Source organism: Cygnus atratus, chromosome 16 (assembly GCF_013377495.2).
Source record: "Cygnus atratus isolate AKBS03 ecotype Queensland, Australia chromosome 16, CAtr_DNAZoo_HiC_assembly, whole genome shotgun sequence".
In the NCBI taxonomy this organism is placed as follows: domain Eukaryota; kingdom Metazoa; phylum Chordata; class Aves; order Anseriformes; family Anatidae; genus Cygnus; species Cygnus atratus.
In genome coordinates, this window is record NC_066377.1 from 6,936,796 (window position 1) to 6,950,125 (window position 13,330).

At 39.1% G+C, this 13,330-nt stretch overlaps 2 protein-coding genes across 3 annotated transcripts in view; one reads left to right on the forward strand and one right to left on the reverse strand.

Moving 5' to 3' along the window:
* BCAS1 (brain enriched myelin associated protein 1) overlaps positions 1-13,330 on the forward strand; it is a 212,120-nt gene that overhangs the window by 23,581 nt on the left and 175,209 nt on the right. The window lies entirely within an intron of this gene.
* Positions 1-13,330, reverse strand: part of DOK5 (docking protein 5) — a 42,660-nt gene that overhangs the window by 14,750 nt on the left and 14,580 nt on the right. The window contains exons 1-2 of one of the 2 annotated variants that reach the window (XM_050714070.1): positions 7,477-7,580; positions 6,711-6,818 (exon numbers count right to left, since the gene is read on the reverse strand). In XM_050714070.1, the coding sequence (XP_050570027.1) occupies positions 6,711-6,818; positions 7,477-7,485 (117 nt within the window). In that variant the 5' untranslated portion in view covers positions 7,486-7,580. Of the gene's footprint in view, positions 1-6,710; positions 6,819-7,476; positions 7,581-13,330 lie in introns of those variants that run through there. The other variant, XM_050714071.1, reaches the window with a different exon arrangement.

Sequence of the window (13,330 nt, forward strand, 5' to 3'; positions counted from 1 at the left end):
GGACAGGCAGGCCTCAAGTCTGACCTCTGCCCAGCTCCAAATATCTACAGTGACATGCACATAGTTTTGTCTCTTCTCAGCTGGTTTCAGACCAAGGTTTTCTGCAGTACATGATTTAGCACGCACAAAGAACAACAGATGGACAAATGTGGACCTCTAGGAACCCTTCTGAAGGCTATGGCACAAGTGATAGCATCCAGACAAATTCAGTGTTTTGGCTCATGCATGCTTTAGGTCCTGGATACAACCCTGTGGCACCTGATTTTTATGGCTGGCAAAAACAGTCAGTAAGCAGCTGCTCTCTCCTCCTTTTGGGGGCTGAGCTGCTGGAGTTGTCTTCACCTTTCAGAGGTACTCTGAAACAGTACCAGCCCCTTCTTGCAAGACCCATCTTCAGCCAAGACGCTGTTCCTGCTGCCAAGGCTCAACAGTGCACCTGTGCTCCTGAGGGAGAGCTTGTCTAAAGATCAGTTGTTATTTGACCTGCTGTGTCACCCAGCAAGGTGCTGCAAAATGCCATCATTATCCCAGGTGCCTAAATAGCTTCCCTGTTGCTCACACTTATGCAACAGATGGTTCAAATTGTCTGGCACATATGCACCAAATTCACACTAAGTGGCAGGCTGCTAACATCCCCTCCGCTGAGCTTTTGGAAAGGAGTCAGAAACAGACACCAAACACCTGCAAGTATTCGAGGCTGAAGTTTTATTTTTTTGCATTTTTGAAATAACTCTCCTCCTGCTAGGCTATTGCAAAAGAATGTTTTCATAGTTAAATACATGTTTGTTTTATTTGTCTGAGATTAGTAAGTAGAGTACCTTCCCTTCCATACTTCTACCTTCCTCTTTACTTTCAGGACTCTTTTACATTAAGATGAAAATCCATATAACTGAAGTACATTTGATCAGATTAAAAACTAAAATACTTGCAGAGCTGCGTGGTAAGAGTCCTGAATCAGGCTCAGGGATTAATCATTCATTTCTCAACCAACAGTACAGACAGAGCTTCACCCTGACCAGATACACTCAAGTAAAAATTCTTCTGTTCCCTTCTAAAACATGCCAGACACACAGTTGACTAAAAAGGATCTTAGCAGCACTGTGAATTCAAATGACTGTTTGAATTAGGACGTAATTCTCAAATATGTGTAGCCTTTCAGAACAGAACACAAGGGATCATATTTATTGCCTACACAACTGCCACATTCAATGGTTTGCAAGTATCTCATGTTTTAATCTTAATTAAGGACTTCATGCTTCTGTCTCAGCTTGCTGGAAACTCACTCAGTGAGGGCTGCAGACAGAATGCTTCCTGGGACACCCCAGGGAATATTTAGTGGTAAATGCTGCTGCACTAATTCCAGCCCAGCCCTGTTTATGATGCAAGATTGGCCTGTGCACATCTAACTTACTACATATACATAACATACTAAAATTTTATAGAGAGATTATATATACATATAAAATCTACAGCCATGCCTGTATCTCCATTTATTCAGTGGGAAAATCTCTAGTTTAGAAAAGCTGCTAGTTTTCACTTGTTCAGGTACAGGATTGCACACACCCCACCATACCCCACCGTATTCCAGCGCTGCCTTTTTGAAGAAATTGAAGACAGAAACAACTCCCAGCTCTAGGGATTCAGTTTTTACCACCGCTCTCAGAAGCTGCTCCTTACCTCAGCAGAGCAGAGGAGCTGTACACAATACCCACGGCTGCTGGTGACCAGCTTTCTGTCCTCGTCATACCTGCCCCCCAGACTTGTGCTGAGCCTTGCTGCATGGCATTACAGTGAAGATACCAAAATACCCTGACAAGTTGCTTTAATTCTTTTAAAGCCTCAAACCAGACATTTCATTCATAGTAAGTGATAGCATTCATTAAAACAAATGTTTAACAGCCAGTTATAAGTAGAGTGGTCATACTTTAAACGTTTAATTTGCTACTGGTACAGTTTTGCATTAGTAAGCCTGGAAAACAATTACAAATTACACAATTCAATTTTCCAAATGGATTATTCCATAACTAGACAGAACGACTGTTTAAATTGCTTCTGCTGTTTCAAGGCAAGATTAATACAATCGGATTAAAACTTAGACCCCCTCGAGGAATCAGTGTATTCCTGTCAGCAGTATGCAATTAGTTGGTTTTGTATTGGAATATTAACGATTCTTCTGGCACATTTCAAAATCCAAACTCACTTGGAGAAAGAAGAATTTCTTCATATCCCCAATATTATTTTGCTAAAGCATATGGTAATTTGTGGATGATTGTTTATATTTACCAAATGAAAACTAGACAATTACCTGAAAGGCAATTCTCTGCCCAGATTTTGTAGCCCGGATCCTAATTATTTTCATTCCCTTGTGGGTCCAAAATGAATTAAGTGGGCAATTTGCTTTGTGTATGCAAATTTCCAGTTCACTTCCTAACCTACAGATGACTGTTCTCAGATGACCTGTATTTTAGTACGCTTTAACCTTTCCATGTTTAAAAAAAAAAGAAAAAATGACGTTAGAAAGTATAAAAAGGTCAGTATTACACAAAAGGTATTATTTCTTTTGTTGCTTCAAAGTTCCCTGGATAATGACTTTGCCAACTAAGTAAAAGTCTTGATACTTTAGATCACATTTAATAAGAGAGCCAGATATAGATGGGCTTAACTTATAATGACTGGAATGTTTTACATAAAAATAGATGTCTTACATACATATATGATTTCTAAGGAAGCATATACCCTGACAAGCAAAAGTTAAAACAATTTAAGAGGTGAACGTCCAAACCAACTGGACCTGAAGTAATGAATGAATTTCCTTTGTTCTAAAATGTACCTCTTAAACCTAATTGTTATCAACCCTCCAGATGCGTCAAGAGTCCTCAGACTACTGGTATGGCAATGGAATGATGATAGCAATGCAAAAAAAATCTTTCCCCCAAAAAGTGAGTTGAGGAAGGCACCAGCCATGGGGCAGGGAGAAGAAGTGGCATCACATCAGCAAGATGTGAGTGGCAAGGATATCAAAATTCAGCCTCCGGCACAGGGCTGCAGAGCAGGACACAGAAATCACATGTCCAGATATGAACAACTTGGACCCCCTGGTATGACAGAAACACTGCTGAGCTTGTGACCCAGGCTTCAAATGGGTAAGGGAGAAATCTCGACTCAATAAAGTTGACAAGATGATGTACATCCCAGCCTGTGCCTACTCCGAATCACTGACTGGTACTGCCATAGTGCCAGAACAAATGCCCCAGACCCCTTCCACTAATAAATTGAAGTAATATTTGCACTTGAATTCATCACAGAAAAAAGCAACGAAATGAAACAATTTAACACTTCAGTGAAAGAGGCAGGTGCTATTGAAATATTAGCTGCATTCATCATTTTTCACTTTTTACCCGTTACAGTTTGATGATGGATTAAACCCTTCCAGAGATTGATGGGGTGAGCAAGGGCTCCTCAGTTTTCTAGATTTGATGTTGCTTTCAACAGCATTTGAGAACTACTTTAGAACCCAAGTAGGACGTTAACGACTGTATTTCTGAAACATTGGTAATCTGTTAGTAAGGTTTTCCTCTTACACCATAATCTATCAGACTGAACTACATTCATCCTTAAATTCATTAGCAGCAGCTTTTGACACAGCGACACTTGGCATGTTAACAGGACTGCCTGGGCTCCTCATTTTTAGGATTAATTTTGTCAGAGATGCTAAGAAGCAGCCTTCTGTCCAAAACTGACAGAATTAGTATAGTCACCAATAGGCTCTGCACACCACCAAGCTATTAGAGCAGCTGCTCTTGCTGACCAGCTGTACGTAAAGACAATAGCAGTGACTATTCTGGACCCCCGGATGGTGTCATGAGCACCAAAGTCCCATTAATATGATACATCAGGAAGAGGTGAGAAATAATGTTAATTGAAGACTGCCATATTAATTTTTTGTTTGATTTTTAATCATTAACTATGCTTTTTACAAGACCTAGTTCAACTACAGTGCAACACAGAGCAGCAGTGACACGTTCTCCTCTTCCAACACCTCATATTTAAAACTGCTGGAAGTTGCATCCTTCATCACCTTAAAATTTCACACATTTACAAAGCTTTTAAAAAAGAGAAAGTCATTTTAAGCCACGTGTATTCTTCGTAAGTTAACACATTTTATTTTAGCCAGAAAATACTAATACTCATTAACTTCAAGTAAGGTTTGTTAAAAATAAGCAGGACCTGTCAACTTTTACAGCTGATGACTCTAGAACTAGACATCCTCAGTTTCCATCACAGTGGAAAAAAAAATGGGGACACCGCAAAGGCCCATTGCCAAATAGCAACTCTGCAGAAGGACCAACCCACCGCCCTGAGCAATCACACTTGAACAGCTCTGCTTGGTTAGCACCGTTTCATTTACAGCCTGCCCAGAAGAGCACTAAGTGTGGAGAGCAAACACTGGTGGCATTGCTCCCAGACCAGCTCACAGGAACAGCCACCTCGCTGCCAGTCCTCCTGCACCCCAGGGGCTCCCAGCAAGATCACCCGCAGGCTGACACGGTGCTGGGAAGAGACACCTCTCCATTTCCTACACGAGGCTGGCAGAAACCTCAGCATTGTGTGCTGTTAGATCTGCATACCCAGGACCTGAAGTAGACAGAATCTTAGGGGAAGGGCTCAGAGTGACTGAAGCTGGCAATCTAGCTCAGCAAGTCCAAAACAAAATATATGTGTATATATTTTATATATATATATATATATATATATATATATATATATACACACACACACATACATATATATATATATATATATATATATATACATACATACATACACGCTCAGACTGATCATCTCAGGTATTTTCAGCACAAGACTCAGACTCCAAGACACCATCTCCCCCCCACACACACACAAAAAAGGCAACTTACAAAGTAATCTATTAATTCACTCTACCTGGAAACAATATTCTTGGGAGCAAACACTGCATTCAAGCAACATACATTCAAGTGTGTTTTACTCTTCCAACAGAGAAGTTTCTCTGCTTACTTCCCCTCAAGACATTTAGGTTGTGGCCTTCATCCTAAAGCAAGCCCTAGATTGGGCTAAATTCTGATAAAAAGCACTTGGCTGAGGTTAGGTGCAAAACATGATATTTTAAAGATGTCTTATGCTTTGACAACGTTTCTCAAACCTTCAGCCAAGACTAGGGTTTGTTACAATACCTATTAATAGTACAGATCCAACTATGTATTGTTTCAGAACTTTCAGATTTTGAAAGCTATAAGTACAAACTTTACAGCTACTAAAATAAACAATGAATTCCCAGGGAATGGCTATGGAGTTTGATCATTGTTTATTCCTGTTAAATAAGCTAACAGAGAACTCCAGATATAGAAGCAGCAGTAGTTGAACATTGACTTAACTATAGGCTAAGCTAAAAGGTAATGGGACTTTCATGGTGCTTTGGTCTGCTGGTCCAGATGCAGGAAACTGCTGTTACTTTACACGTGACAAATAAGCAATCACCTACACTACATATCTTCTTGAAAGAAAAAAAAACGTCTGATTTAGACTCCTCTTGGATTTCATATCCATTACCTAATCTGAACCTCAAGCCAGTGAGTGCTGCTGATATATTGCATTAATACAACGGAGGAAATACAGATTTGCATCAATAATTGACAGAACTGTACTAATATAAATGCAATGTTTCACACAGCTGAAAATTGTCTTATACACACTATGCAACCCTCTCACACATCAAATGAAAAAATACACTTCTCATTACTTTTGAAAGTTCCTTAATAAAAATTTGAATGAAGTATTTCTGGGCATGACATACTACAAATAGCCACAGGTTTTATGATCAATCAATTACAAATTACATGGCATGTAGACAGACAAGTCTTGAGTTCAGATTCAGTATTCCCTCAAGATTTCCTCCTAAACGTACGTCAAAGTGAATAAGTGCAGATCAGCCTCAAGCTGAGTTGTGCTCACTGACTCCTACCAATTTATGCACATAATTCCTAATCTTCTAATATATTAAGCTTTTGCCAACAATGATTATAAATTAAAGGCTTTCTCATTTTCATCTCTGTGCCCAGAAGAATTACACATGTAAAGTCTCAGATGAATATGAAATCTGCACAGAACTCCAGAGAAGTGATTTGAGGGAAAACTACATTCTTTTTAATACCAGTGAATTTAGCAAAGGTTTTCACATCACTGTTCACTGTCTGCACAAGATAGATTTGCATGTTGCCCATCATTTCTGTATCTGTATAATGTCTTCCCACAAATGCAAAATCCAAGTAAAATGGGAACATCTAAGCACATGGCTTTTTTGAACTCACATGTTACTGTGCACGTTTGTTACTGTAATTATGAAGAGTAGTCACTCTGAAGTATTTCAGATCTGATTTTAAAGGAGAAATGATCAAGATGAGGAGAGGAAAGGTCATCTTCTCCAAAAATAGTAATTTTCCATTACCTTAGCAAGATGTTTGCTACAGAGCAGGAAAGCGAATGCTTAGTCTGCCTCTGCTTTACCAAATGAAGGAACATACCAATAGGTTTAGAACCTTGATCATTAAAAAAAAGTAAAACCTTGATTGCTTAAAAAAAAATCAGGCCAATTAATATGTGACAACTTCAGATTTTGCTGCTGATTGTATGCAAAAACAAGTCTGAGAAATAAACATATAATCAAGCCTTACCTTGTGATAGCATCTAAAGTAAGCAGCTCGTTCATCTGAGAATTTCTCCAGCCTCTTTGGCCCTTTGCTTGAAGCTTTTTTGAATACTAACCAGCATCTCTGGTAAATCTAGAAACACAAGAGAGTAAACTCGGCATCTCCAATGACTTGAATATCACTAATATTTGCATAGAAGTTAGACTCATAAATCAGATGCTGCTCTGGAGCTAAAATTAATGGCTTTCAGTAGCTTAGAAATAAACGAAGATCAAGCTAACGGACAGTTACATCATATTTCTTTTGAATTACAATACAATCACAAATTCTTATTAAGACAATGGATGCTTGCATGAAAGGTGCTAAGAAGAGCGAGCTGTAATCATCGTGCTTATACATGCAGGGCTTTCTAGGAAGCATTTTTTTCAAAATAAAGTTTTTTTCAACACTTTTCCATGTTAATTTGTTACTGGTTGAAGTCTTCTGTGCTTAAGACGGACATGAGGAAAGCTCGACATGTAGGAGTGTACCTTCCACCAGATCAGTGCAATAGATAAAGCTATATGTGTATACAGTACATAAAAGAGTAAGGGTGGTTACACAGGGAGAAAGAACTGAATTACTGGCTAATGAAGACAACAGAACATTTAACTGTAGAACCAAGAATTCCGACAAGTGACATTTTGTTTTCAAGGTTCAGCTATTTAAATTCAAGTCACTCAGGACAGATTCTGTCTGTGCAGAGTGGTTTAAAAAAAAAAAAAAAAAAAAAAAAAAAACTTTTCCGCACCTGGAGCATTACACCAATTCATTTCTCAAACTTCTGCCCCCATTTCTTCCAGTCTTCCCACCTAGTCCTTAACTGTGCTGCACTTTCTATCATTCTGTTACATTCAAAACTTAGATAACATACTGTCTGCACAGGGGGAAAAAAAAAAATTTAAACCTTGCCAACTGTTCACAGCCTACATTTAATCAGTAATTCAAAAGTAACACCTGGTAAGTTAGAAATAAAACTGCCACTAACATTAGTGTGATTTCAAACAAAAAAATTGATCAGCCATTATCAAGTAGTGCACAGCTCTGGCAGAGCTCCAGGCTAGCACAAATGGACTGCTCAGTGATGAGATCCATCAAAACATCTCACTGCCTCCAACTAAGTCAGCACCCAACATGCAACCAGCAAACAAGGTAACTCCATCCTTTAATCCTTTGATGGGTTTCTAACCAACGCATTCAGCACAAAACAATTACGCCCATGAAAAGTAGCTATAACTAAGTAGCTGTGCATGAAAATGATTGCTAGTTGACCAGTTGTGCTTCTTTCACTGGCTTTTAGCTGTTTCTATAAAGCTGTTCAGGGAACCATATTATTCCCCCCAGCTTTATTATTCTGCCGTGCATGTGGACACTCATACTCCTTGCCCACTTGGCTGCAGAAGCATTTAGCATATGGACAGGCTGCTCTGATGCCAGGCACCAGCTGAACCTATCAAGACTTTCTTCCAGTTTTCCAGATTATTGGCCAGTCAACATGTCCTGTTTAATGCAAGGGTTTGAATTGAATTATTCAAGAATTACTAGACACTGACCAAAATGAGAGCTTACTACCAAAAATTCAGATAGGTATCCACTTCTACTGGAAGATACTTTTCTAGGTTTGCCTTCTGAGAAAATCTTGTTTGACGTGCCCAGATAATCTCAGCACATCTGACAATAAAAGTTTTCCAACCCTCCCTCCCACAAAGTTCTTCAAAAGTTTGAAGACTCAGACCTTTTGCTTTCCAAAAACCTACAGTTTTAAAGTTTAGCAATTAGTGAACAGAATGCTTTAGTAATTTGTCACTATACAAACATGAGGATAAGAAATACAACATGATGATGTCCTACTCAGACAATTTGCACTCAGTATCACCTCTTTGGGCCAGTAAGCATCTCAAAGCTGTGGCTGCAACATAGAGCTCAGCAGCACATGGAATTAGACACAAACAAGAACAATCTTCTATAAAAACACAGAAGTAGAGCTTTGTTCTGCCTTCGGTCAGGTACGAAACCAGGACAGTTATCGCCTTTCCAAATGCCACAGGGAACATAAGTACTATTAACACCCAACTCCACTCAAGCATGGTTGGTGACTATACATTGCTGCTACTGGAATTTGTTACTGTAGTTCAACAATGACTAACCCGAGACTAATTCTTGGATTTAGATCAGGATCATGGCACAGCTGGGAGGGGAAAAAAATCACACCAACTGTTACATGTAAGCACCTCCAAGGATGCAAATGCCAAATCATCCTCCAATATAAATACTGAGCTTTTGAGTTGTGGTTCCGCTCTCATATTACAACAATTCTCTATCATAATACAATATGCTAGTGCCTTTAGGACGAAGTCATCCCAACCCAAATAATCACACCTATGAAGAATAAATGTCATTCATAATGCTAACTTGAGTAAACTGGAGGAAAATCAGGTCATAAAGGTTCCTCCTCTGAACTTCGTCCTCTTTCAGTACCAGAGAATCAGCTCTCTCTCCCTGTGGCATCTCTAGGCTAAAGTAAGGCCAAGAGCATTCGTGTTTTGTACTGCCAGGTTAAGGTGTTAAGCTGTTTTTTTGGTCCTAGATTAGGAAAAACACTTAATGTGAACTGCAGTTATGTATATAAAGATGGCTGAGGCTCACATCCCTCTGAATTTATCCTCTACTATTCATACTGTACTGCACAGAAAATAAAAAGCTTCTTTTTGCATTTAAGAGTGGCATTCTCATCAGAAGAGTTATTCCCCAAAGAACGGGGTAGTTGATGAGAGAAGACGTACATGGCTTGCAGCTAAGAATTAATCGCATAGGTACTGAAATGCAATTAGTTAGGTGAGCCATTAACAGACCACCTGCGTAATCAGAAAGACTCCATTGCCCAGTTAATACTATTGCTATATTACTACTGCATCTTATCCAATGTTACATTTGCACTAAAAATGCTTGCTAAGAATGAAGCATTGCTTACACAGCTAGTTCAACACCAGCAGGAAGCTTGCCTACAGTTTTCAAGGGATAAGCTGTAACAATGAATCCTCAGTTCCCATACATTTTATGCAGCCAGTCACTTTGTCTAAGGAATCGTCATTACTCATATGCCATACATCTGCCTCTTTCCAGACTGAAAAATTTAATTGTATGTTTGCATAGTACCTGACCGTGCAATTTGGTGGCACAAATAGGGTTCCTGGATGTTAAATTAATAGAAAGACATTTAAGTCTCTCACAAGAAGAGTTTTCAATTCTCCAAAATGATACAAAGAAATACTAGAAACATCAATAGCCTCTGTTAGACCTTCTTTGCACCACTGACTTCGCTGTGATTCATCCATCACTAGAGCTTTCTCCAGCATTTCCAGCAACAAAACATATACCATTATTCAATGTTGTGGAAAAAAGTACGACAAGGTAAAGCATTTAGAGACAGCACTCAAATGCAGCTATATACTGGACTGTAATAGTAGCTAAAATTAGTATAAAGTATTTTGATTTTATTAAAGGTAATGCACAAATTTTGCCTGAATATATATTTTGGTATTTCATTAATATAAGTGATCTGATTGTTAACTCTTGCCTGCTGAGCTTATATAAACAAATTCAAAAAGATGCATCCATTCACTTAAAACCTGCATAGTATTTCATTTTTGAAGATGCTGAGATAATTGCTATCAACAACCTATATTATCACTGTATCATTTCTATGCCCCCATGGCATGAATACCTTGCAGGTGAACAGCCAGCACTATCTTAACTGAGCATAAACTTCATAATACCCTAAAGCTCTAGAAATAACAAATCCGGCAGCATTTGCCTAGAAGCACTGAAAGCCCTTCAATGCAGTCAACACAATGAAGAGCTGATGATGTGCCCGAGACAGAGAGCTAATCATAAATCCTGTTATGAGCATATACAGAGCAAGTAATTAGGTCCTTGATGCCATCACGATCAAGTAAGTGTCTGAAACTTGTCAGTATTTCTTCAGGTTGACAACAGCACATGAACTGTTTAGGTTGTTAGTGCTGTTTTGACAGCAACAACAAGAACCGGCCCCAAATCCTCTCAGGTGCCTATTCAGCCATGAATACTTAGCTCACTTACCCCTTGAATCAACATTTCCACTACTACTACATGAATAGGAATTAGTTGAAAATACTGCTGCAGTTACTTCCACCCCAAACACTTGGGCTGACAGTGATTAGATAATCCAAACAGCAAATCAGGATCTGATGTGCTGAGAGGGAACAGCAATAGCTGTCATTTGCATACCACCAAAAACTTCCACAGCTCTCCCTGCAAGATCTTCCAAGAAGCAGGACCTGAAGTTTAATTCAAGCAGCCAAAATTAGCATCTCCTTCCTATGGCCTCTTCTGAAAATTTCAGCCTCCAACATCCCATTGAGCGGACAATAACACAAAACATGAGGGAAATAATTTGGCTGTTTATGAAGTGGATCATCTGAAACCATATAGGAGATCTAACATGCATGTCCAAGGTCACATCAAATCAGTTCTATTTGTGGCTCCAAGGATCATCTGACATAAATCATTACCACAACCGAAGTCAAAGAAGGAGTGACTTCAAAAGAATGATGCAATCTGAGTATTTGGATCCCTGCCTCTCAGTGCTACGCCTTGGAAACCAGGCAGGATTGCTTGGCTGTCCTCATGCTCCTTCAGCTGCTGGAAATACACTGTGAAGCAAAAGAGCTATTAACCCCAGCTGGAACTGGTCAGCATCTGGCTGACTGTAGTGGAAAAATTTCTTTTGACTTTCCCAAGTTTCATGGTTCGGATGTGGTTTGAGAATACTCTCATGCAGAGATGGAAACTGAAACCAGAGGTCTGCTGCCCTACGTGAAGGCCCAAACCACTGGTCTGTCCTGGAAGTGTGAGGAGAGAGAGTGGGTGTGAGGAGAGAGAACTCTGTCTTCACCGCCTCCAAACTGACCAGAGAAGCAAGGCTAAAGAACCAGATTTGAGTTCCTAAAATGCCATTTTTTTTTATTACACAAAGAACAAATTATTCTACACAAGAAATAAGTCTCTGAATTCAGCAACTAAAATTTACATTTTGGTCCAAGCAAACTTTAAAGCAACTTTATCCCACCCCTCAGTATTTTGTTCAGCAACATACTTTAAGTTTCTGCAAATAGCCTTCCCCCAAATTTCTAAATATTTGGCTATTTTTCATGCCTTGGGGCAGAGGACTTTAACACTGGCTACTTTTAAAAACTAAGCTGAGGAACTGCATGCCTTCCAGTTCACTAAGGCAAAGCAAGAGTATTTTCCCTTGGACCAAATGATACCCTGCCTTCTTTGTTATTTAACAGGGATATAGAAGTCAGGGACAGTAGTAAAAAGTCTCATCTGGCAAATTGTTCTTTTGCAAACAAGAAGTGAGCCTTCAGGGAAAGCTGCCCTATTTTATTTGTGCTGTTTTTTCTGGTCTGCCCTAAAACAAATTCCAATGAGCTACATTTATAGGGTCCCTGAACTTGTGGTCAAGTAAACACAAACCTGGCTTTTTTAAAAAGAGCTGGATTAAAGTGCTATCAAGCAGCTTGGGATGACTATCAGAAAGCCTGGACTATTGCCAGGAACTTGTCTTTTATGACTCTGATAACCTGTAGAAATAGCAAACGTAGCAAAGGCACAGTACAATAACAAGACGTTTCTCACAGTACATTCTCAATATTTCTGTAGGAAAAAAATGCTGTCACTTTATCCAAGGCCAGTAGATAGCTCACCCACTGAAGTACCTCAGCTGCATATGGAAAGTCATCTGAACGTTTGTGATGAACTTTGCCAGGGAGTCTCCACTAGACTTAGTTCTAGATAAAAGAACCCTTCCAACAGGGTCATACAGAAAATTAGCCAGGTAGTATTAAACTATTTGGAACTTAATTCCTGTATTTAAATAAATGTATTAATATTTCACTTTTAATTCAAACTATGGTAAAGAGACCTGACGTAGAATTCCTAGCCAGAAGCAAATTTTGAGACTGGTCCTAGAGTTTTGCTTTGCATCAACAAAAATATTGCCACATATATAATAGCTTATAACTCTTTTAATTATACTCACCCCTCAGACACTTTTGAAGCAGTAAGCCTCCATTCAGTAGGTGTTTGTGTAAAACTGGGGTACTGCTTTCAATTAAAAGGGTCTAGACATCATCATGACGATGCCTTATGTATCATGTTGAATGGGATTGTGTGGATCTAGGTTTTTTCCCATAACATCACAAAATGCAAGCGCTTAATTCAAGTGTATTTTCTTTCTGTAAAGTTGTGAGTTGACTCTTCTTTTCCAACCCAGCTTTGACCCTTGCACACTTAATCCCCATATACTATTGACAGCTGTGTTCAGCTCTATTTAACTCCGAAGAAACACGATGTAAGTAGAAAATGATTACAAGTAGGTGGCTTACTAGGAAGAATCACATAGCTGTAAACATATCTAACTTGTACTGAAATGTATTTAGCATGACGTATTCTGCATTTCCAGTGCACAGAAATGCAGACCAGTTCACTGGCTCTGTATAGTAAGGAGCAAAATTGACCACATTGTCTGCAAAGATATAGCTGTACTTGGCAACAAGACA